Source organism: Ursus maritimus, unplaced genomic scaffold (genome assembly GCF_017311325.1).
Source record: "Ursus maritimus isolate PB19 unplaced genomic scaffold, ASM1731132v1 scaffold_12, whole genome shotgun sequence".
Lineage (NCBI taxonomy): Eukaryota > Metazoa > Chordata > Mammalia > Carnivora > Ursidae > Ursus > Ursus maritimus.
Window position 1 is genome coordinate 69,422,752 of NW_024423564.1, and position 25,695 is coordinate 69,448,446.

Sequence of the window (25,695 nt, forward strand, 5' to 3'; positions counted from 1 at the left end):
GCCAGCTCTCGGGGCCTCACTGAACTAACAACCAGTCAGAGGCCCCGCAGCAGTGAGGATGGCCTCCCGGGTTCAGGAGTGAGGATGAGATGGGAGGAGGAGGAGGAGGAGGCAGCCAAGGGGACTGGGAGGGCAGCTCCTGTCCCGGTTACCAGGCATCCTGGGGAGGCAGGAGGCACAGGGCCTGAGTGACTGTGTGGGAAGCCCTGCCTCTCCCATGTCCTGTCCTCTCCAGGCCCCAGGCACAGCGGAGGGAGCGTCCCCAGCCTTCAGCAAACATCAGGAGGGGGTGCTCAGCCAGGGCACCTACCACGTGCATTACAACTCTGGTGTCGGGGCTGCCGCTCCCACTAGACTGTGGGAGACTTCGGGTCAGGAATGGGGAGCAGCACAGCGCCAGCACACGGAACACCTCAGTGACACCTGGCAAATGGCTGAGCGCACGGCGAGATGGGGTGAGATGGGGCGAGATGTGTCTCTGCAGATTTCTCGAGGGCCGGAGGCTGCCCTGTCCCACCACAGACTTCCAGACACCTCCACATCCACCCCCTGACCTCAGCTTCCCCACTCAGCAGTCCCCCGGAAACCCCCGAGCTGCCCCGAGCACACATGGCCTGCTGGGAATGCCTCCAAGCTTGCCGCCTCGCTCAGGGCTCCTGGGGGCTGGGAGACAACGAGCCTTTGGGTCACTTGTTTGGGGTCATCTGTGCCGCTGTCCAGTGAGTCAGGGAACCAAATGGTGACAAGAAGAGCCCCCACATGGATGAAGAAAGCATGGCTGGCCTTAGCACCGGCTGTCTTTTGGGTTGTTCAGTCTTCCTTTCCCATCTTCCCCCTTTCCAGATCCCATCAAGGCTCCCGGGTACCAGAAAGTTACACCCAATGAGCAGCTGTTCACCTAGCAAGTGGCAGGCAGCAGCCGGGAGCGAGCCCTAAGATCTGTTCCAGCCCTGCCCAGCCAGGCCGCGGCTCCAAACACAGGCTGCCTCCTTCCTGCCAGAATCTACAGGTGAGGCTCCGGGCAGGTGCAGAGAGCTGCCCAGCAGCCCAGCAGCTGCACGGCTGGACACATGGCTGCAGGAGTAGGACAAGCCTGTGGCTGGCACCAGAGAGGAAGGGCCTGGAGAAGCAGCCGCCCCCACATTTACCTGGGTCTCAGCTGCCAGAGGAGTGAAGGAGAGCATGGGAGAGGTCCTGTGAAGGCATCAGCCCTGGGCTTAGGGTAGGGAAGGGTTCTAAAGGAGAGGCTTCCTGCATCGCCAAGAAGGGCTAGGGTTGGGGAGGCCACGGGCATTGCCGGCTTTCCTCTGGCAGCTCACTCAATAGGCCCAAGTTATCTTTGACTTGGGAGCCAAGGCAGGCTCGTGGAATTTCAAAGGACTCCTCCCGGTCCCCGCTCTCTCCTCACTCACCCCCACCAACCCTGGGAATGTGTTCTCACTAACACAAGGCTGCTCCTACATCCCTGGGGACGGCCAGACACAGGACACAGGGGTGAGCGCATGCCTGAGCACAGCTCCTAATGCCTCATCCCAACTGCTCCAGGACCTTCGGTCAGCCTGCAGCCGAGGCCAGGCCATGGGGGAGCTCCTCGGAGTCTTCCTGGGAATAGTGAGGCCCTGCTGTCTGCCCCCTGAGGGGCTGGAGCATGGGGAGTCTCCTGACTCTAGATGACTGTCCTCTTTTTCTGCCTTCTTTCCTTATTTCCCTGGATGGACTAAAAGAGCCTTGAATGAACTGACCCTGGTGTTCTTGGAAGGAACGTGTGGTAACATCCACCTGGCTGCCCTGATCCACCCCCTGGCCTGCCTGTTGGATCCAGTCTGCTCAGCAGGAAGCAGGATCTGGTGTTTGAGCCAACTCCAGGTCATTTATGATGACTGCGCATTGAGGGGTTTAAAAAAACAATGGGATCAGGTCCCTGCCCTCCAGGAGCTCCTCTGACAGGTGTCCCTGTGCAGAGGAAAGGATGTCTGAGGAGGGGATAGGCCAGTGGGGAAGAGGCCAGGGTGAGAAAGCAGCCCTCAGCCTCCCTGGAGTTCACCAAGGCAGACCCAATTCCCTCCCGTTTCCCCTGAGAAGTACCTACCTGTGATCCCACTTCTGTTGCCTTCAAGGCAGAGAGAAAGGCGAGCCCTGAGGACACTAGTTTTTAGGCCATGGCTCTAAAAACAGAGGGGTGCTCCCTCAGCCCCCATTCTCTCCCTGGTTTGCATGGGCAGTGGGCCTTCTTGCAGCTGGAGCTGGCTGAAGTCAACCCCCTTCCTCCCCTTTGGAGAGCCAAGCTGGACTCAGTGGAGCCTGGCTGCCTCATTCAGCTTGGCTCTGGGGGGGTTCCCCTTCCCCATTGTCCCACCTACCTGAATTTCTGGACCTGACTTCTGTCTTCTCTCTCGATTGCTACCTACTTGACACTGCCTGCACTTGGCATTGCTTGGGAAAGGGCTGTGGAGTTAAACCAGACTGCACTGAGACCTCCACAGGCAGGTCAAGCTGTTCCCACCCCCGAACTTGCCTCTAAACCTCCAGAAAGAACAACTAGCTTCTTACTGTAGGCGGAGGCCATCTGTCATCATTCTCCTCTGGTAAGAGGCTCGGGTACTGGAAGACGAATGGCCTGAACTCTGCGATACCCCTCCCCTGCGGTGGCTGGTGACAGCTGGTTGAGGGGAGAGGGGGAACGGGCCCGGACACGTTGGCAGGTATCCCTGCGGGCCCAGAGCTGAGAAAAAGAGAACTCAGGAGGGGACTCAGTGGGTGGTCCACCAAGGAGCAGTCACCCTACTTGGCCACGCAATCTCCCTAGAGAAATGGGCCCAGGCCCTTGCCTGCCTAGAACGATGAGGACAGATCTGATCATTCCCGGAGTGCAACCAGACTCAGTGGCAGCTGGGGACCCAGGTCAGCAGTGAAAGTACAAAATGGGGAGAGGTCAGGACATAGGGGCCTGGGCAACTGGCCCCATCAGGCTCACTGAGGGTCTGCTATCCCTGCAGAATGGCCCCAGGGTCCGGATAAGGCTTTCCTCCCCTGGCGGGGAATGAGGGTGGATCCGCGAGAGTCAGTGAGCTCTGCAGAGGGTGAAGGGCTTGGGGAGGCCACTACAAGGTCAGGGCAGGGGAGGGTGAAGATTAGGAGTGACACTGAGGCTAGCCAGATAAAAGCGCTCCTTCCAGGGGGGCCTCAGGCCAGGGAAGGGCCTGCAGGGGCTGCTGGGGAAGGACTCAGGGTCTGGCTAGAGAAGGCTGAAAAAGAACGCAGTTGGCATCTGGGCGGGTGTCAGATATCAGGCACAGCAGCTCCAGGAGCCCACACCAGCGCCCCTTGGCATCATCGCCTGGCCTCTGTGTCCCTCGGTTGGGTTTGGGTGTCTTTCAGCTTTGGGTCACTGATGCTTCTTTTGAAAGGGTCCTACTTGTTCTCTGCTGGGTTCAGGGGAAGGGGCTGGCCGGGGCAGGAGGGGAAGGCGCTGGCGCACGGGGAGCTCACCACTCTCTCCTTGTAGACGATGTACTTCAACCACTTGAAGTCCTGCCACTTGAAGCCGGCGAGGACGAACAGAGAGTCGCGCTCGTACTGCTCGGGCCGCTGCATGGCGCCCTCGGGGTAGGTGATGCGCAGTGTGGTTTTGCTGCCCACGTCCTTCTCGAAGCCCTTCACCGGTGCTGAGTTCAGCCTACAGAGAGCAGGCCCGGTCAGAGCCCGCCTCGGGCTCACTGCACGTAGCCTGTGGGCTCGTGTTTGGGGAGGCACTATGACCCCAGAATTCCCCAGGAGCAGAGAACGGGGAGCCAGGTCACCTGCAGCCACCTAGCTTTCCAGAGCCCTCCAAACCAGGGTTCTTCTCTGGGCTTCTGCTGACCTCCAGCCCACCCGGCCAGATGGACAGACAGCTCTCAGTGGATTCGGGGACGAGGGTTTGGGCCAGGACACTCAGGTGCCAGAGGCACTGCTTTGGGGAGCTCACCTGACCACAATGTCATAGTCATCAATCCGTGACCCCAGAGACTTGTTGGCAAGGACACCTCCGTTGCCCACGATGATGCAGCGGCGACAGCTAAGGCTGAGGGGAGAGAGGCAGAGACCTGTGGAGGAGTCCGCCAGAGCTCCTTCTCCCTACCCCTCTGGCCCTTGACCTCAGGCCTTTGGCCAGGTGCAGGCTGGGATGGGGGAAGACCAGTGGGCTTCTGGCAGCATTCTGAGGCCAAAGCCATACTGTGAGTAGCTGGGCCACTTGGGACTCTCTGACATCCCTAGTCCCAGCTACTCTCCAGGAGAGCGTGGCTGTGGAAGGGGCAAGGGCATTAGTTCCGGGGTGGTGAGGAAGGACCCTCTAGTACGACAGCATTCTAGGCTAAAGTTCCCCCAGGGTTAGTGGAGTTCAAGAGAGAGGGCAAAGTGGGCTGACTCCGAAGGCTGTGCCAGAGAAGCAAGCCGAGAGGACGGGCCCGGAGGCTCCAGGACCCAGGGCTGGGCTTATATTCAGCACGGAAGCCCCCATTTTCCCACTGGCTACCAGAAAGCCCTACTCATCTTGCTCCTCCCACCTGGGGCTCCCCGCCTCCAGGGTCTGTTAGCTTCAGAGCTGTCACCTCCTGCATTTAAGCTCTGGCCCCCTCTACTGCCTCGACCCCCCAGTCCTTCAGTCCCAATGCTGGGCTGATCTCAGCCCAGTGTCTTCCATCCTTCCCCTCAGACCTCTGACAGCTGAGGACTGAAGTATCCTGCCAAGTGCTCACAGCCTGGGGGATGCAGGCCAGCTGGATGGCCCCACTTATCTTATCTGCTCGCCACCCCAGCACGTGCACTGTGTGCGCGTCTGCGGACATGCCGGAGGGCCTGCTCGTGTCCGGCCAGGGCTGGCGGGGCCTCAACACCTCTGTGCATGCCAGGCAGCTGAGGGGCAGGGGGCTGGGTAGCAAGGGGCTCACCTGTCCAAGGCAGGGGTCAGGCGGTACTCTTTGGTGACTGACAAGATGGCTTTGATTAGATTGTCTGTGGACAGAGGAGGGAGGTCACGGTTAGAGGGTCACTGGCATGCCCACGCGGTGTCTGAGGTGATGGTGGGAGGCACACGCTCCTGTGTGTGGGAGGGGGTGTGAGGGTGGGGAGAGGGCGCTCTGGAAACAAGGCTGGGCCGGGCCGCTGCCCTAGCTTTCTCCCCGACGATCGAGACAGAGGCAGGGGAACAGGCAGGCACGCTCGGCTGTGCCCGGAGCCAGTCCCCAGCACCGGCAAGCAGCTTCTGTCCCAGGACTCCCCAGCCCTTCCTGGGTGGTCTCCTCTGGCTTTCAGAGGCCGGCAGTCAGGCCCCAGGACATGGATCGCCGGGCCTGGGACCTGCTCAGAGACAGAGACCACGCTGGGCTCACCCCTGTGCCCCACCGGGCAGATACCAGAGAGCAAATGAGGAGGCCACCAACACCGAAGAGCTCGAGTGGGCTCCGCCAGCTCCCAACTCAGACCCCTTCGCCTCACTCTCTGATACCACCTTCCCCTCACTTGCCCCTCCAACACTGCCGATCTCCAGTCTCCGTCTTGCCAGCCTGCCTCTGCCTCCTTCCATCTCTAACCCCTGAGGCCTGGCATCTGCCCACCCGCACCCCACTCAGGCGGCCCTCAGCAAGGGCCCAGGACTCTGTGTCCTCAGATCCTGTGCCCACTATTCAGACCTCATTCTTCACGGCCTCTCTCTGGCTTTGGTGATGGGAACTGCTCTCCTTTCAAGCTCCGGCGTAATGAGAACATTATTATATAATGTATAATGACATGGGCTTTGGAGTCACTTCCTGGCTGTGCCACTTCAGAGCTCCGTGACCTCCGATAAAGCACTTACTTTCTTCGTGCTTTAGTTCCCCATCTTTCAAATGAAGACGGCAATTCCTACGCTGCAGAGTCATTAGGAAGATGAGAGGATAATGTACAGAGAGAGCTGGAGATAAAGCAGCTAGTGCAGCCATGGTGGAGAGCATCTTCATAACATTAAGCAAAGACGCAGATGTGCTTAGACTAAGATCGCTCAACTCTTTCCCTAGAAGACAGCGTCTGAACGCTCACACATTTGTTTGAGGAGACTTGTACAAGACGGTTCACTGCGGACCTGTCTGTAATAGCAAGATGCTGGAGGCAACCTAAATGTTCGCCAAAGGAAGGCAGATTAAATGTGGTACACAGAATACTACATAGCAGTAAAAACAAATGAAGAAGGGACCTGGGGCTATGTGTACTGATACAGAGAAACCTGAAAAGCAGAAGCAAAAAAACTAATTTGAAACACACACACACACATGCATACAAATTATTTGTAAAATGTAAAAACATGCAAACACAATACCGTATTTTCAATGGATATATAAATACATCACACAAGGAGATACACAGGCATTGGAACAATAACCCCCAAACCAGGCTAATGGTGTCCTGGACAAGGAGGGGAATGGAGCTGGAGGGGCTACGCAGAGCTTTAATTGTATCTCATGTTTTATTCCTTAAGCTGGGGACATGGTACACGGGCGCTCACTGTACTAGTCATCATTCTTTTTTATATGCATGAAGTATTCCACGTAAAGAAAGAATGCCTCCCAACTTAAAAATAACAATCCCACCATTTTTTTAAGAGACGGTGGACAACACTGTCAGATGCAGCCAAGAGGTCAAATTAGGGGCTGAAATGTACCCTCTGGATCTCACGGGGACACTGAGCAGTGTCACTGGGATGGTGGGGGGAGAGAGTGCTCAGGACTAAATGGTGAAAAAGAGGAGGCAGCAGGCACAGCGAATCTTCCCAGGAGGTGAAGGCGAATGGGTAAGGAAACAGACCTTTAAGGAGCGTTCTCTACTGAGTGCCTGCAGGTATACCTTCTGGAGGGCTTCAGGCAAGGCCACAGACCCCCTCCTTTCCCCACCTCCCATTTCACCTCTAAGGAAAAGCATATTGCTACTCGTTGGCCAAAGTCAAGGCTATGGCTTGGGTTTTTGTTTTCTCGAAGGGGACTTAAGCAGAAAGGGTATAAACTAGCAGGTGCTCTCTTCTCGCTGGCCGATGGGCTGTGTACCAGCCTTTCCAGCCTTCGTAGCTCAGGAGGGTCGGAGTCTTGAGCAAGGATTTAGGANNGAGCGGTTCTTTACCCGGTTCAGCCCTACCCGTTAGATTTGTCCTTGGGGATCTGAGGTCTAAACTCCCGTTCTAGAGCGTCCTTTTGCCGGCCCCTGTCTTCTTTTCAGGGAGGGATGGACTGGCTGAGTGGAGGATTCAGGTATTTTTCAGTGCCCTGGCCAAATGACGTCACACCTTCAACAAGGTTCTTACTTGATTCTGACCACAACCTAATACAATGGTATTATTTTCTCCATGTAACTGATGAAGAAACTAAAGCACAGGCAGGTTAAGTAACCTGTCCAAGGTCACAGCTAGTAAAGAAGTGGTACTGAGATCTGACCCTTCAATGTCTGTTTGCCCTAAAGCCCAAATTCTAACATGCCATGAAACAGTGCAGAAACTTGACAAGGCAACAGAACTGTTAAACTGTCAGGGGAGGGAAAGTCTTAAGTCAGGAGGGAGCTGCATGGGCAAAGTCCCTAAGGCAATGGAAGGGGACAGTTCTGAGGGCACAGAGGACAGCGAGCCTTGGACAGGGTAAGAAAGGACTGGAGGGGAGAGGGTAGTAAGGAGGCGATGATGGAGGAGGCTGGGGTCCTTGTGGAGGATGGCCTCTGTCTTCTCAGGGACTTCCCCCTCCTATCTGGTCCTCTGGCATGATGTCCCTGGCATCCTGTCCTGTGATCTCACTGTGTTCTTCCCTTGTCAGAGCCCTCACTGTCCTGCACTTGAACTATCTGTGTCTCCACTAGACGGGAGCTTTTTTAAGGAGCAGAACTATATTGTCCACTCCACTGCTGTATGCCTGGCCCTGGCCAAGTGGTGGGCTCTGAGTAAACAAACAGTCCATTGAAGTTAGAGGAAAGAAAGGAAGGGAGAGAAGGAGGGAGAGGGGTGGACCCCAAGCATGGGGACTTCTGAGGGTACAGCCCTGTCCTGGGTACAGGGAGACAGGCTGAGGGATCTCATGTTAATATAGAGGGTTCCCAACCTACCTTGACCTTTGATCCCAAAAGGCGGCACAAATTCCCGAATCCTAGCCCACTTGCGGAAAGAGTCATCCAGGAACATGGGTGCTGGCTTGGAGAACCTGCAATACAACAGGGCTGTTGAGGACCCCCAAAGGCCACAAGCGGGAGTGCAGGTGGGCTCCTGGGCACGTCCGTCTTGGCAGTGGATCCGTTGGAAGCAGCTCCATGCTCCAGTGCGCCCTCCCTGCCCCCGGTCAGTGGCATGGGACACAGCCTGTCCACTGGAGCCTGAGTTTGGAGGGGCAGGTCTGGCCAGTGCCTACACGGCCGGCTACGGGGGAGGAGAGGCAAGACGGCTCAGCCAGGACAGAGGCGCAGCACGGCAAGCTCTCCGGCAGGCGACCCAGGCACGCACCCACACTGTCCCTGCAGTCTGGGCACATGGAGGTGACACACTGACCAGCTGAGCAGAAAGAGACCCAACGACAGCTAGTACACGGAGACCAAGTTTCGCAGAGAAGTCTGGGAGGTGGACCACCCAGGGTGAGGAGGAAGGAGAATTCGAGGTGAGAGGGAGAACGGACACAGGAGGCGGACGTTTGGTAGAGAAGCCTGTGGCTGGGAGGCAGGGCTGAGGGGAGGCTTCACACAGGTAGGAGCCTGGCAGAGGCAAGGATGGAGGGAACCTGAAGCTCAGGAGGTGGGGGAGGGGCAGGGGCAGAAGGGGAGGGGGTAATTTTGGCCCGGAGGAAAGACGGGAGGGAAGGGGGGAGAGAAGGAAGGGCGGGATAATGCTGAGTTGAGAAGGGAAAAAGAAAGCAGGCTTGGGGAAGGTAGGACAGTCAGGAGGGATGGAGACGGCAGTGAGGACAGAGGGGAGAGCAATGGGAGAAACCAAGCTCTTCAGGGATGCATGGAACCTAGCACCCGGTTTTGAGACCTTTCTCGGGGCACCTGGTGGTCCAGAACACGGCCAGCACCTGACCATCTACGGTGTGTTGATTCTCTCTGTGGGGCCTGCTTGGGGCCTCGCCAGCCAAGAGTGAAGGTGTGGAGGGCTAGGCCTCGGCTCCATCCCTGTGTTTCTAACTCAACCTGAATCGGCCACTGAAAACCTGAAGACCGGAGGAGAGGCCCTCCAAGGCCGGGAACTAGAACTTAGCCCTCTGACTGTCCTCCAACTCAAGCAAACCTTCCCCACTTCCATCCTCACTAACCATCCTGATCGCCCTACCCAGGGGGAATAATACCAGTAACCACTTGCAGAACTAATATTATTAGAGATTTTGAAGTGAGCTACAAAGAGGCAGAAAACTTGCCATCCTGCCCACCCCCACCATTACTCATGGCTGACCTGGGAGATCAAATCAAAGTACATTAATATATTTGATGTTCTCCCAGAGGCACTGAGTCCTGGCCACAGCCTATACAAGGAAACAAGGTCCCTGGATAAGCCCAAGAACCTCTCCTCCTGCGTCGGGACTGAGTTTATAAAATGTTTGCAAAGTTTCCCAGTCAGGCTTGGACAGGATTTTATCTGCTTCCCAATATGTACTGGATGTCATATGCTAATAAAATCTCTTAAGATCTGGCCAAACGTTCTCAACATATGTTTTTTCCTTTTCCTCTCCTTTTCCCCATGTTATTCAGCTGCTTAGAAAGTTCATTATGTTAATTTTTACTTTTTTTTTTTTTTTAAAGCCTTATTTTGGGTGTAATAAGTGCTAATTTGGGGGGGAAAAACTGATGGGTGCACACACAAACACAAATAAATCAAAAATACCCATAATCCTCAAATACAAGGCAGTTAACCTTTCGGTATATATCTGTACTGAGCTCCGTAGGTTCTTTTTTCACTTTATAATAATGAAAACATCGCCGTGCAAATGGATGCAACTTTCTCCTAATACACAAAGACGGGATCAAACCAAAACCAGTAAGCTCTTAACAACCAAAGGTACACGATACACAAGTGAAAATATGACCCAAAAAGCATCAGTTCCAGTACTAGTGTTACAGCCTGAATGTCTGTGTTCCCTCAAATTCGTATGTTGACATTTCATCCCCAGTGTGATGGTGCTGGGAGGTGGGGGCCTCTGGAAGGTAATCAGGTCATGAGAGTACAGCCTTCATGAGTGGGATTAGTGCCCTGTAAGAAGAGGCCAGAGAGCTAACTAGCTCTCTTTCCACCGTAGGAGGATACAAGGAGAAGCCGGCCATCTGAACCTGGAGATGGCTCTCACCAGAACCCGACCACGCCGGCACCGTGAGCTCAGACGTCGGCCCCCAGAACTGTGAGAAATACATTTCTGTTGCCGAGAAGCCGCCCAGCTTCTGGTAGTCTGTTAAAGCAGCTAGAGCTGACGAAGACTGTAAGTAATGAACAAAAGTAATTCACAGGAGAGGTCCTGGCCAAAAGCACGACACGGGTCTGATAAGCGTTTCTTAAAAATCGTTGCCGCTAGTGTAGAACTCATTTATTTCTTATTTTTATTATCTGTTTCTAAACATTGTCCATTTCACCTCATTCTTTTATTGGGTCTTCATGTTTCAGCTGCTCATTTTGTAGCCCCTCTTTATTCCCAGCCAGCCTCCTCAAACATTTCTTCCTGCTAATTGGGTGCCCCTTTGTGTAAAGGGTACTCCTTTTTTCTCCTGGGGATATATTTTTAAAACTTTTTATTATGCGAGATTTCAAACATGCACAAAAGTTGAAAAACAAAACCGTGAAACTTCATGGACTTGTTACCCAGATCCAGTAATTATCAGTCATGGTCAATTTTGTTTCTCTTAGCCCCTCCTACTTTCTTTCTATATTATTTTGGAAACTCCCAGCAATCATGCCATTTTATCCATAAAATACTTCAGCATTCATTTCTAAAAGGGAAGGCCACCTTCAAAACCATAACCACACCTAAACAACTCCTCTCAAAGCCATTATCACATCTAAAACACTAACTATAATTTCTTAATAGCAACAAGTAGTCAATTTCAGATTTCTCCTATTATCTCATCTCATTAATGTTTGCTGTTGTTGGTTATTTTTTTTTTAAGATTTTATTTATTTATTTATTTGACAAAGATAGAGACAGCCAGTGAGAGAGGGAACACAAGCAGGGGGAGTGGGAGAGGAAGAAGCAGGCTCATAGCGGAGGAGCCTGATGTGGGGCTCGATCCCAGAACGCCGGGATCATGCCCTGAGCCGAAGGCAGACGCTTAACCGCTGTGCCACCCAGGCGCCCCTGTTGTTGGTTATTTTAATATAGATATTTTAAATATAGATATTTTAATATAGATCAGAATGAAAGCATGGTCCACACATTGAATTGGGCTGGTCTCTAGCCTCTTTTAAATCTACAGGTTTCCTCCTCTCTCTTCTTCTCCCTTTGGCCTTTTCATCTTGGCTCCTGAATCCTCTGACACACCCCAGTAATCTTAGAAAACGGCCTTGCTGTCTAGTATGTAAAGATGTCCCAAGTTCATCCTGTACATTTCTTGCCTCCACCTGGAGTCGGTCATCTTCCAAGGAGCCCTGCTTCCTTTTCACTGGAGATGGTATTTAGAGACCACCAGCTCGATGGCTAGGTTGCTCATGCGGCTTCGGCTAGCCGTTTCCCCCAGGCCTTTTCAGGGGGACAAAGCAGGAAGTAATTTTTTAAAGAGAAAATACATCATGCGTTTATACTAGCATCCCCAATCCAAATTGAGGATGACAAGATTTGTACTTTCTTTCTCTTGTTTCAGCTTCCTTGAGATATGATTCACACACCATAAAAGTCATCTATGTAATCTTCCTTTACATTTGTGTCTCTTTTCAATTCAGTAGACATTCTTGTGTAGTGATAGCAACATAATTGCTTATTTGCTTTATCTTAATACATACACACATAGAGGTACATGTAAAAAATATAATTTCAGAATAACGTTACTAACACTATCACTACTAGAAACAACGTAAAGTTTCTTTACAGTTCTTTCTGCCTTTGGGTTTACCCTACTAGAGAAGTACAGACAAATGACTTCGCTTCTGCCGCTTGAAATAATTCTGCTGAGTCGAATTCATCAATGATACATAGTTCAGTTTATTGGTTTCATTTTGCTTTTGCTTTTTAGGGGCTGCTTGTACTTCATTTTAATTTAATTTTGTTTTATGATGAGGTAAAACCTTACACAATGCCAAAACTAAACTCACAAAACAAGATACGTTCCGAGGAGTCGAACATTTCTCTCTGTGTCTGACTCCTGCTGCTTCTATTCCCATATAGTATTTATTTTTTATTATTAAATCCATTTTATTTTTATTTTATCCAGATTAGTATTCCTACAATGAATTTGTTTTTATTTTATCCTTTTTTTTGATGTGAGCAAACACATAGTACATACGTGTGTGTGCAGAGTACCACTACTGCCTTCTTTATTCAATAAAAAGATAGCATATTAAATATACTGTTTTGCCTCCTGAGTTTTGTTTTGTTTTTTTCCACCTACAATATATTGTGATGATCACTCCACAGCAGAATATAAATTAATACTGATCGTATTATTCAGTCAGCCCCCTGGGCTGCTGCAGGCTTTCCTAAAGTACCTTCTACCGACAGCAGTTACAATGAATAACTTCATGTATATGTCTTTTCTCTTTGCCAACGTATCTTTGGAATGGATTCCTCAAAGTGGGTTGGTCAGGTCAAAGGGAAAAATGCATGGAAGTAATTTTGCTCCATATTGCCAAATTACCCTCCATGGGGAGTGTGCCATCATAGCCACCAGCGATGGTCGAACATTTCAGTCCTGCCATTCTGATAGGAGAAAGACAGTATCTGTGTGGTTTTAATTTGTATTTCTTTTATTCTAAGTGAAACTGCACATGGTTAAGGGGTCATTTGCACTTCTTTTTCTGCTACCTTTGTTCCTATCGTTTGCCCATTTTTCTACAGGGTTATGGGTCTCTTTCTTCTCCCAGCTTTTCTGACACATAATTGACATCTAAGTCATGTCGCTGTGTAAGACGTCCAGCGGGATGATCGGGTACACTTCTACAATGCATATGATCACCGCCGTAGCGTCAGCTAACAATCTGCTCTTTTTTTGAAGCTCTGCATATATTAAATATATAAACCCTTCGAGATGCAATTACGAGTATTTCTCCCAGTGTGTTTATTTAATATTTACTTGGCTTATGGTGTTTTCTCGCTTTCTTTTACCCCGCTTTTTTTGCAATATATTTTTTACAAACATCATCAAATTTATCAACCTTTACCTTTGTTTCTGGATTCTGAGTCCTAGTTAGAAAACCTCCCTTCATTCCCAGGGTTCATCTCTTTCCTGGCTAGAATCCCATCCATTTGTTACATCTTTCTTGTCGGGACCCCATACCCCCAGTTCCACTGTCTTTCTGCCCCACCCATTAGGCAAAACCCACTCAGGAGATTAATCTAATCCTACACTCTTGTATTCTTTATACTTCTAAGTGCTGCTAGCGCGCGTACACACACACACACACACTCTCATGTGAACTGATGTCACTATAAATTCATGGGCTTGAACTTTAGTTGGACCCTCAACTTTGCTCAGTAGCTTTTCCAAACCGTCCCCAAGCCCCACAAACGTTCTAGCCTTTCCAACTTTCCCTAAGAAGATTACCTCCTCTCTCACTTCACAGTCCAAACCAGGACGGCTCAGATAGGAACTCATTCAGCTTCTAACTTCCTTACCCCCCCCCCCCCACCTAGGCCCACCCAAGCTGATCTCTCCAGCGTGGTTTCCCTTCCCGTTTGTTTCCCCCAAGCACAAATCAAGCGCAGGTCTCTCTTACGTGAAAACAAACACACAAACCCACCCAAATAACTTTCCTGATCACGCACCCCTTTAGCTACCCATCTCTCTCTCTAGCCCTTTGTGGCCAAACCTCTAGAAAGAGCAACGGATATGCTGTCTCAACTCCCTCATCTCCCAGTCACTCCTCCCCCTAAGGTAACTGGGCCTCCCTCTTCGGAGACTACTGCTAACCTTCCACCGACGGGGCACCATTTGCAGCTCCCTGAACGTGCCGGGCTGCACGTGCTCACACGGGCAGTGCCGCTGCCTGAAATGTACACACCCTCTATTCGCTGATCCCCTTCTGTCTCTCTCTGCCGGGAAAATCCCTTCTTACTCTTCCAGTTCAAATGCTGTTTCCTCTGGACAGCCTTCCCCGACGCGCCCAGGTAGGCTCGTCCTCTTCCTGCAGTGTTTCCACTGTACTTTGCTCAGCCCCCATGAAGTGGCTCAGTGCCCTCAGAGGCCTTGGAAGTGGAGCCGGGGGCCAAAAACAACAGGAAATGGGGTGGGGTGATGGTAGCGATGAGGTCTGTATGTGTGTTTGTGTTAATTCTGCAGGTGGCCTGGGCCCAGCCTCGTGCTACACCTGGAAGAGAACCAGGGGCTTCTGTCCAGAGACCAGGGTGCCAGTTTGGGGGCCTGGCCAGGATGGAGGTGGCCTCTGAGGTGCGGAATGACTGGTCAGACTGGCGGGGGTGTGGGATGCCTGACCTGCTTGCCCTGGCGGGGGGTGGGGGGGGGTGCAGCAGGGGAGGGTGGGGCAGGCTCAGGCGGACAGGCCCCAGCCTGCCAGCCCAGGGCTCCAGCACGCGAGGCAGCTCTAGGATCAGGTTTCAGTAGGGTGTGTGAGTGCGTGAGAAGGTATTGGGGAAGGAGAGGGAAGTTGCATTGGAACCTGTCCCTCTTTTCTCCTGAGATCCTTGAGCTCAGTAGTTTGGAGACTTGTGACTCTAGGAGGGCACGTGATGAGGACGGGTCTGACCCCTCTGCCTCTCATAGCAAGGCCAGTGACCCTAGGGCACACAGGCTGCCCTGTCCACAGACTCTGGTGGACATCAGAAGATATCTGTCAGCTCATTTAATGCCCAGTGGTGTGACTGAGATACATTGTAGAAGGTGAATGTCCCCAACAACCTAAACCACTACCAAAGACCCAGCACTTCAGCCTGTATCCAGGGACCAGCAGGAGAGGTGACTGGGTCTTATCAGGGGGTGGGGAGTGGTTATATGTGGGCACCGGCAGACCCAGGATAGGGTCTTCCTCCGAGTTCCAACCAACCCAACTGAAAAAGTGCCTCTAGATGTGGGTTTGCTGGAGTAGGGTAACACACACCTTCAGCTCTCCATCTGCGCCTGTTTAGTCTTCCAGCTACTCACCCCTATAGTAAGTGTGAGCAGATCGAGCACCCAGGGGACAAAGGGAAGGCAGAGCCCAGTAATGGGTCCTGAGGACCAGGGGCCATAATGCCTCAGTCTGTTAGATTCAGCCATAGGCCTTGGCCCCCCAAAAGTGAGACTGTCATCCAGCAGGGTGAAAGCAAAACCCCACAGAGCCACCATCCTCAAACCTGTTCTGGGAAGTGGTGAGGTGGATAAAACAGAGGAACACGGGTTTTCTAGAATTTACCTGGTTTTGTGGGGGATCTTGCTGCAGCAGCAGCCCCACCATAAATGGTCCTGCACAGTAAGACCCTGGTATACATCCGTGCAGGCAAGACGAGCACTTCCCAAATGCCTTGTCAAATTTAGGTCTGCCTGCATGTTTTCCCTGCTGACCGCCTGAATGGGTCCCCTGAGAGAGCAGCAGAGCAGGAGAAAGGACGGTAAATCTCTAGGGCAGGTGGACACACGCCAGGGAGAAGCGGCACAGAGGTAGAGAAGACACACAACGGGTAGTGACCAGCAAGTCCTCTTCCAAGCATCAGCGCGAAGCTCCGGTCCCTGCATCCTGCGTGGGACGAGACCGAGCTACTTGCCTTCTCAGTGCCAGCTCCTGGGCTGAGTGCTGGCTGGGGACCTAAAGGAAAATGAGCCCTGGTCTCTCCCTTCAGGAGGAAACAGGAGACCCAGGTAAACACATGATCATAAAATACATCTGTACATCGTGCGTTTTGTAATAGGTAGGGGTACAAAGGTCTTGGACCAATTCAGGGGTCCAGGAGAATCTTCATGAAGGAGATGACAACAAAACTGAGCTGAGCCTTGAAAGATAAGTAAATGAGCCTGGGGGAGGATGTCGGGAATGGCGCTCCGGGAGAAGGGCAGTGCAGGCACAGGCACAAGGGAGGAGAGAATCCTTCAATCAAGACCAGGTGAGGTATTGCTGAGGCCAGAGTGAAGCAGGGGCCACCCACGGCAGACGAGCTCAGCCTGGTCCCCCCCCAGTGAATCTGCCCTCTGTCCCACCCAGGAAGTGGAGCCGTGTGTGAGGATGGAAGGAGTGGGCAAGTGCATTCCCACCGGTGTAAATAAAGCAGTTGAGGTGCGAACTCTGCACGGAGGGGAAAGGCCAGGTGCATGGGCACCGCCGGGGCTGGCCTGCTGCCCTGACGCTGCGTCAGGACCAATTTCAAGCCGGACACCACTGGTCACTTCGGGCACTCAGCTCACGCTCTTTGTTGCTGACACCTTGCAGTGGGCATCTGCATTCCCGCCCCCTTCCTCTGTAAGCCCATCCTACCCGTCATTCCGTGCGGTCCTACTGAGCTGACCTCACCGCTGCTCCTGGGATGAGCACATGTCCCAGGCTGGCCAATCAGGGCACTTCGGCCCTCGACCACAGTAACTGGCTCAACAACAGCACCTGATCCAAGTGGGATGAACCAGATTCTTCTCTGACGTCTAATGTGGACACTGGGGGATGAGGGAGTCTCTCTTTTTCCCTGAGACAGTGAGCTGTCACGACCACGTAAGCCAAGAAGAGGGCTTGTACAGTGGCATCTGGGGGGCTCAGTTAAGCAGCTGCCTTCGGCTCAGGTCATGATCCTGGGGTCCTGGGATGGAATCACGTGGCAGGCTCCCTGCTCATCAGGGAGCCTGCTCCTCCCCCTCCCTCTCTCTCTGTCCCTCCCCCTACTCATGTGCGTGCACGTACGTGCTCTCAAATGAATAAATAAAATCTTCAAAATGCTTAAAAAAAAAAAAAAAAAAGAACAGGGCTTGTACAAACTGCAGCCCATAAACCAGCTGCCTGTTTCTATAAATAAAGTTTTATTAAAACACAGTCATGGGGCGCCTGGGTGGCACAGCGGTTAAGCGTCTGCCTTCGGCTCAGGGCGTGATCCCGGCGTTATGGGATCGAGCCCCACATCAGGCTCCTCTGCTATGAGCCTGCTTCTTCCTCTCCCACTCCCCCTGCCTGTGTTCCTTCTCTCGCTGGCTATCTCTCTCTCTCTGTCAAATAAATAAATAAAATCTTTAAAAAAAAAAAAAAACACAGTCATGCTCATTCATTTACCTAACGTCTATGGCTGCGTTCATGCTTTAACGGCAGAGTCAAGCAGATGCGGCACAAAATCAAAATATCTCCTAACTGGACCTTTAAGAAAAAATTGGCCGACCCTGGGCCTAGAGCTGCTGGAACCATCTTCGTGGCTACATAGAGAAAACAGTCAAAGCGAGATGAACTCAGAGCCAAAACACTGGGAGAGGGACACTGCTCGGGTTCTATATTCAGAGGGGCCTGAAGACAGTTCAGCCCCTGAACTTAGGCTACATAAACCAATCTATTTTCTTTGTGTCTGAATTAGTTCGATACGGGTTTCTACCGACAGCAGCTGCTAACTAGAGGATACATTTTAAGCTCTTTAGTCTGGTTCACGAAGCCCCTGTGATCCGACTCCTGTCTACCTGCCTCAGACACCCCCTCTCTTCTTCTCCCTTTCCCTAAACACTAGCCATTCCCAGTTCTCTAGAGTTTCTACAACCTGCCAGACTCTTTGATGCCTCCACGATTTTATACTCGCTATTCTCTTTGCCTGGAATTCTCTTCCCCTTCTCATTTACAGGCTCAACTTCTGCTCATTCTTCAACCGGACTCCAGGATCTGTACCTTCTAAAAGTGAGAGTCCTCCCCGAGCCACACAGGGCTGATGGAGGCCCCTCTGGTCTCCACGGTTTTCTGTGTACTCTGTCCTCATGGCACTTGCTGCACGCTAGTGTCATTGCCTGGTTCCCCACCAGGCTGTGGGGCACCGCAGCAGCGGCCGAGCACGCGGCCGAGGTGTTCGGCAAACACCTGCAGGCTAGAAGCGGGAAGAGCGGCTCAGGTGGCAGACTTCACAGCGTAGATCCTGCTGGGCCAATCCAGGCCAAATTTCTGCTCCATTGTGAGGTCTGGGGGCTGCCTTCTTGAGGCCCCTCAAGGACACTTCAATCTCCCTGCTCCAAAGGGCCAGGCTTCCAGCAAGGTCTCTATTGTCAGCAAACCCCTCCCGAGTCTGAAATTCTGCCAGCTACTGCCCCTCGGCCTGCTTAGGGACTGTGGCCACAGACAGCCTGGAGCCACACGCATGACACGTATGACAGGCAGGGAGGCCGGTGCTGAAGGAGGAGAGGAAAGGCTGAGCCAGGGGCCCTCAGGGGACAGTGCCTGGGCTTCTGCTGACGGCTCCCACTGACCGTGCTGACAGCTTGCGCCTAGTGTGGACGAAGGAGGGAAAGGGAGGGGCCCAGACTTCCTCGTGAGGGGAGGGAGGCACGGGGAGACAGAGGGGAGAACTGTGAGCCGAGGAGCTGCTGAGAGGCAAGCACTCCTCCCCCTGTGACAGCACGGGTGGTGGCCAGACTGTCCTCAGGGGCCACCTAACCCAGAGCCCAAGGGCACGGTCCCATGCGCCCTTGGTGCCCACCATCCATCTCACCAGCGTGTGATAAGCCCCAGCTGCCCCGGCCCCTGCACTAGTCACCGGGAACACGACACAGCTTAGAGTCCCTGCCTCGGCAGGGGATGCGTCGAGCACCCCAGTATAGAGGCAGCGTGAAATATCTGATAAAGGCCAAGATAATCAGTACAGTGATGACAGCAGTTTACAGTTCGGGCCCTTCTGTGTTCTAGACGCCGCTCTAAGTGCTCTGAGCACGTGACCCGATTTCATCCTCACACAACCGCATGGACGGGCACTGCTCGCACCCGTATTTTCACCGATCACACTGCCTTTGGGAACACACGAAAGCCACCCGCCCCTTGGAGAAGCACGTGGAAGGAGGGCAGAGCCAGACTGCAGAGGGTCGAGGATGGAGAGAAGTACCAAAGTGGTCAGGAGAGCTCGCACAATTCTACAGAATCTTGGTGGCGAAGGAGAGGACGGAATGTGTGGCTGCAGGGTCAAAGCGGGGAGCAGGCAATGAGCATGTTTGTATTTGGGCTGGAAGGAGACAAGCAGAAGCGGGGGGCAAGAGATGGGGCAGGGGGCAGGGGAATGAGGCCCAAAGAGGAAAGGGGACAGGATCCAGAGTAGGAAGGGAGGGACACAGAGGCAGGATACCCTCTCCCGGGAAACAGGGTGGGATGTGAAGATGGCCACTCCGACAGCTGTGGCTGGAGGGAGGGGGACCTGAGCAAATCCTCACCAGACTGACTCTCTTCTCCAGGAAACACCTGGGCCTGGGGATTTGGGGGATTGTGACTTATGGATGGTGAAGGTCTGGAACAGTCACCGTGATACGTCCACCAGGGACAAGGAGTGCCGAACAGTGCTGAGCAGAGACAGGAGACCATGGGAGACCCGTGGGGCCAACGCGTGTGTTGTGTCATGTTCTCCATCAGCAGCCCAGTGGCCCAGAGGCAGAGGCAGAGACGTGGCTGGAGGAACTCAAACATGGGCGTTGCTGTACCAGGTTCGTCGGCAGGACAGGAACGTAATGGAACTCAGAGAAATGGTGGGAGCACCAACAATGCCGAGGACGGTGGAACTGGGGTGGCGGCTTTGGCTTTGATGGTGAGGAAGGCCAGGCTGGGCCAACGCGGCTGACCAAGACAAACCCAAGAGTCCCCCCGTTTTCCGTTCTAGTACCACTGACCTAGGATCGGCACATTGTACAAAGGGGAACACCGATTTTACAAACAAACCTCTATCTTGCCAACTGAACGGTATCCCTCTGGGTCACTCTTGACTCATCTCTTTGTCTTGGCCGCCTCTCATCCCATTGATCAGCAAATCCGGTTCATCTCCGAATGTCCTAGAAATCGACTACTTACCTCTCTCTCCACTGCTTCCATCCGGGGCTAACTCATTACCTCTTGACTGCTGCCATGGTTGGCGACCAGTTTCCACTCCTGCCCCTCAATCCACTCTCTAGAAAGGCCAGAACGATACTCTTCAATTAGCTACCGTATCATGCCATTCCTCTGCTTAAGACCTTCCCAGGGCCCTCTGGACAAAATCAAACCACAGGTAACAAGGCCAAATCCTCACCTGCATCTCACACCATTTGAGGCCTTCTCTTTACTCGCCCTCCTTCACTGTATTGGCCTTCTTCTGTCTGAGCTCTTGAATACAACATACCTTTTTATGCGTCTGGAATTTTCGAAAACACTCTGGATCTTCCCAAGGCTGGCGCTTCGGTTTCATTCAGATCTGTTCATATGCAACCTCCTCGGAGAGGTCTTCTCTGAGTGCTCTGTCTTAAGGGGGTTCCTCCTCCTGCCACTATCATTCGGCTTCCCTGATTTTCTTCTTTCTTTCACTTAGCACTTAAAAGATTCTCTTGTTATTTGCTTATTCTCTCGTGTATACCACTTTATTATAATATGGACAGCGCAAGCTCCATGGGGCTACGGATCTGCCTGTTTTGTTCACTGCCACATCCCCCAGCACCAGCAAGTGTGCCTGACGTAGCAGGTGCTGAATAAACATGTGTTCAGTGAGATCAGAGGTCTGCCTCCCACCAAAGCCACAAAGCCACCTGCCTCTGCTCCACCACCTCCCCCGTCCTCCGTGATAAAGCCGAGCAAGTGGCCGTTCTTCTATCAAAGATCAATCTCCCCACATATGCAAGGTCTTCCTATCTCAGTCACAGTAAAGAGGGAGTCCTTGCAATGGCCTACAAGGGCATCCCTGATCCCTGACACTCCCCCTCCCCCACTTCCTCTCCTGCTACCCTTCCCCCTGCTCAAGGCACCACAGTCATAGTCCTTGCTGCCTTAGCGCCTTTACTGGAGCTGCTTCCTCTGCCTGGAACGTTCGTCCTCCGTCCTCTGGGGATTCATTTGGCTTACTCCCTCACCGCCCCCCCCAGTCTTATTCAAATCTCACCTCTCCCAGCAGGTGTATGCTGATCATTCTATTTAACACTGCAAACTGCTCCTACCACCCTGCCCTACCTTTTCTTTTTCCCCACAGTATTTATCTTATCCTGATTTACTAAACAATTTACTTACTAGATATTTAGTGTCTGGGCTTCCCTGCTAGGATATAAACTTCATAAAGGGAGGTGCTCTTCTAAGTGTTAGGGATGTGGCGGTGAGTATAAGACATGATGATAAGACAATCGGTCTCCCAGGGCACCCCTCCAGAGAACCTTCTCTGGGAAGCTGGAGGCTGTGGCAGCTCTGCTGGCCACAGAAGCCCCCCACACACCCCTTCACTGCCACAGGGTGGACAAGGCATCAGTGCAGACTGCTCTTGGAATTTCCTCCGCTGGTCTCTGGGCCCCAGCTGGGCATGCCGCTCCTATAGAAAAGGACCCCAGCTACCTTCTTTAGTCCGAGGGCTCCAGCATTGCTCTCGACTTCGGAGACTTTGGGTGAGGCTGCACGCGCAGAATTTTCTCTCTCTAGACCAAATGCCAAATGGGCAGGCAAGTGGTTGATGGGAACCCTGCCAGTCACCCTCCGACTGTCCAGATGCACAGGGAGGACAGTCCTACAACAATTTCGGCGCACGTAGAACACAGATGCTGCTATTCCCACTCCTTGCGCCATTCCTCGCCTCTACACAGATGTCCTGGCCCCTGCACACCCAAGAGGACCCCCATCTGCACAAGTGGAGGGGTGCCCTAAGAGACAGACTGTCTTGTCACCATGTCTTATACTCACCACCACACCCCTGACACTCAGAAGAGCACCTAGCAGTTGCAGTTAATCAATGAACAAATGAATGACCAGACGCGACAGGGGGGCCTGCACACGGGGCGGGGATCTGCCACAGCACACGCCACCGAGCTGCAGCAGTCGATTTCCTCTTTCCCACCCACCCATCCCGCGCTCCCCTACGTCCTGCTGCACTCAGCTCTGTATGGCCGGCCAGCCAGCCAACCATCAGGAAGGAGGACCAGAGACCTGCTGTAGTCATTCTAGGTACCTTCCTGAGACATGGCATTGCTAATGCCTGCTAGAACAAATGGTCCCGGAGACAAGCAGGCCGCAGCCCCTCCTGCCCTTCCTTGGGAGATCTTCAGAAGCTTCCTATCATTGATATCATTCACTGACTTAGGCTCAAATTCCTAATCTTACCTATTGGTACCTTATAAGGGCCTCTGTGACTTACTCTCTTACACCTGCCAGCCAAGACCCTCAGTTCTTTTCTTTTCTTTTTCTAAAAGGTATTTATTCATTTGTCAGAGAGAGAGAGCACAAGCAGGGGGAGCGGCAGGCAGAGGGAGAAGCAGGCTCCCTGCTGAGCAAGGACCCAATGCGGGACTCAATCCCAGGAACCTGGGATCATGACCTGAGCCAAAGGCAGACGCTTAACCAGCTGAGCCACCCAGGCATCCCGCAAAACCCTCAGTTCTGATGCTCAACCGGCTCTCTTCCCCTTATGACCTCTGCTGCCTTTTTTTTTTTTTAAGATTTTATTTATTTATTTGACAGAGAGAGACAGCCAGCAAGAGAGGGAACACAAGCAGGGGGAGTGGGAGAGGAAGAAGCAGGCTCCCAGGAGAGGAGCCTGATGCGGGGCTCGATCCCAGAACCCTGGGATCATGCCCTGAGCCGAAGGCAGACACGTAACGACTGAGCCACCCAGGCGCCCCTCTGCTGCCTTTCTGATCTCTGTCAGCCTTGACTGTGGCCACAGACCAGTCCCCACATTTGGCAAAGTCTAGCAGCACCTTCCTTAGCAGTCTCCTGTCCCCTCAACTTCAGTCCAAAATAAAGTGCAGAAGAGAAACCCTAAAGCAGCAGTTATCATCAGTCTCAACACCTGTAGCATATTCCTTCCTCGCCAAGTAAGGAGCAGGACAGATGAGGTTCCTTCTAAACCAGAAACTGGTGAACTCCAGGGCAGGCCTGCCTTGACCTCCCCTCCTCCAGTGATCTTATCCTCTATCCTACTTTACTTATTTACTCCTAAATCACACCCCAGACCGAGTCATTACTAACAACTAAAGTCCTCTCTAATCCCAATCTCAAACTGGTTCTCTGGCCTCCACCTATGGAAGTATCTATAGTTCACTGCTCTTGGGGCTAAACTCCAATCCGTCAACCTACGAGATCGTCAAGCCACAGGTCCAATCACCCTTTTACTGTCCTTCCCCTCCTGTTTGTACTGCAATTCTCACCCATCTAAAATTCCACATCGATCATAACGATCGCTTCCTTAATTCACCCCCGGCTTCTTCGCTCCTCTCTCATTCAGCTAAACCACAACGGTGGTTAAATTCCACTTCCTACCTACGCCAGCACGTGCGTGCACAGATGAGGGACGCGGGCCAGAGAAAGACGCACACTGGTTTGCCACACCTGAAATGCTACTCGCTCAGCCACTCTCCCCTTGTCCTAGATGACTAGTCACACACTCTCCTCTCCTCACGTCCCCACACCTCCTCCCTCATCCTTACTGACCACAGACGGCCTTGCTTACCATGGCACGGAAAGAACGGACCCAGGCAGAACGGCATTTCCACGAGCTCCATACCACCACTTGCCTGCATCTGTGTCCACCGCCTCCACTTTCTTTCCTATTTCGACTGTCCGTACTCGTCACTGGGCCAGCTTGTGTTCCCTACACCTTATCCCTTCCCATGGACTACAGGACACTGTCCAAGAAGTCTTCACTCCCGCATCATCTCATTTCTGGATTATTCCCATCAGCATACAGATGTTACCTTTCCCACAGTGAGCTCCCCTGCCACCCCCTCCCTTTTAAAGTTTTAACATTTTTGCTTCTCCAACTCTGTATTAGGAAAAAAGTCAAACATACAGAAAAGTTGAGAGAACAGTACAATGGTCACCTATATAACTACCACCTGGATTCAGCTACTGGGCCTTTCTTTCTTTCCGTCTACAGAAACACACCTTGAAAGGGCGACCTGCACTTGCCACCTCTGAGCTCTCTCCTCCCCCTCTCCTGAATCCATTCTAGTGACCCCTAAATTCATCATCCAAGCTCACCAGTTACTTTCATGTTGCTAAATCCAACGGTCAGTTCTTACTGACCTATCAGTAGAGTGGCCACACACCATTCTGATTTTCCTGGGATGATCTTGGATTATGTGTCTTATCCCAGACGGATTGCTAAAAGTGTCCTAGTTTGGGGGTGCCTGGGTGGCTCAGTTTGTTAAGCAAGCGTCTGACTCTTGATATCTGTTCAGGTCATGATCTCAGGGTTGTGAGATCGAGCCCAAGTCGGGCTCTGCACTGGGCATGGAGCCTGCTTGGGATTCTCTCCCTCCCTCTCCCTCTGCTCCTCCTCCCTCTCCCTCTCTTTAAAAAAAAAAAAAAAAATCCTAGTTTGGACAACTTATAGGAGCACCTTACCTAGAAGCAACATTAAAATATTACACAGTTAATTGTTCCTCTTAGAATACTTTATTAATTTGGTTTCCAGGATACCATATTTTCCTGGTGTTCCTACTATCCCACTGGGCACGCTTCTGTTTCTTACTCGTTTGCAGTTTCTTCCTCATCTCCCATAGCACTAAATGTTAGTTTGCCCTAGGGCTCAGTCCTTGCTCTCCTTCTCCACCTACCCTCACTTCTTTGGCAGTCTCTTCCACTTTGGTAGCCTGGACCCCTCCCCTGAATGCCAGGCTTGTATATTCCCCTGGCTCCCTGACACCTCCATTTGGATGTCTAAGAAGTCTCCCAAACTCTGCATGTTTAAACTCGAGTTCCCGATACTCCCCCTAAAACCTGCTCCCCTCTGGCAGTCCTTTCTCCAGCTTGGTAAAGGGCACCTTCTTCAGTCTTCTCGCTGCCCAGGCGAAACACCGAACGTCAGTCAGCCTAGCCTCCTCTTTCTCTCACAGCCACATCGGAGCTGCTGGCAAACCTGTCACCTCTACCTTCAGAATTTCTCTTGAACGCGACAATGTCGGGCCACCCCCGTGGATTCCACCTCCGTCCGTGTCACCGCCGTCTCTCTGGTAGATGATTACAACGGTCTCCTACTTGGACTCCCCGCCTGGAGACAGTCTATTCGCATCAAGGCAGCCAGAATGATCTGTAAAACTACACTACTCCTCTGCTCAAACTCCTCCATCCTGCTAATGACCTACAATGTCCCCACACCTTACACTTCCCTTAACTTTCTCACTTCCTTTCTTACGATGCCCCACTCCAGCAACAGAGGCCCCTCTCCTGTTCTGGGATCCCACCTCAGAGCTTTTGCACCAGCTGCTTCCAGGCCCTCGGGGAGCAGCACAGCCCCTCCCTAACTTCCTTCAGGGTTTTACTTAAGTCTCACCTGCCCAGGGACGGCTTTCGCAGTCACCCTATCTGAAGTGCACAGAAATCACTTGCTTTTCTATACAATATAACTGTAGGAAGAGAAATTAAGGAATCGATTCCATTCACAATAGCACCAAAACCCATAAGATACCTAGGAATAAACCTAACCAAAGAGGTAAAGGGTCTATACTCTAGAA

At 52.4% G+C, this 25,695-nt stretch overlaps 1 protein-coding gene and 1 long non-coding RNA gene across 5 annotated transcripts in view; one reads left to right on the forward strand and one right to left on the reverse strand.

Moving 5' to 3' along the window:
- The window catches only part of ST3GAL3 (ST3 beta-galactoside alpha-2,3-sialyltransferase 3), a 182,812-nt gene that overhangs the window by 18,825 nt on the left and 138,292 nt on the right, over positions 1-25,695 (reverse strand). For all 4 annotated transcript variants that reach the window (XM_040627405.1, XM_008699323.2, XM_008699322.2 and 1 more), the window contains 4 exons: positions 8,095-8,189; positions 4,932-4,995; positions 3,968-4,063; positions 3,490-3,676 (listed from right to left, as the gene is read on the reverse strand). In XM_040627405.1, coding sequence (XP_040483339.1) covers positions 3,490-3,676; positions 3,968-4,063; positions 4,932-4,995; positions 8,095-8,189 — 442 coding nt within the window. The remainder of the gene's footprint in view (positions 1-3,489; positions 3,677-3,967; positions 4,064-4,931; positions 4,996-8,094; positions 8,190-25,695) is intronic.
- LOC103670805 lies at positions 14,247-16,926 on the forward strand. The gene is made up of 3 exons (XR_570675.2): positions 14,247-14,553; positions 15,637-15,957; positions 16,298-16,926. It is a non-coding gene; the product is annotated as an uncharacterized LOC103670805 (long non-coding RNA).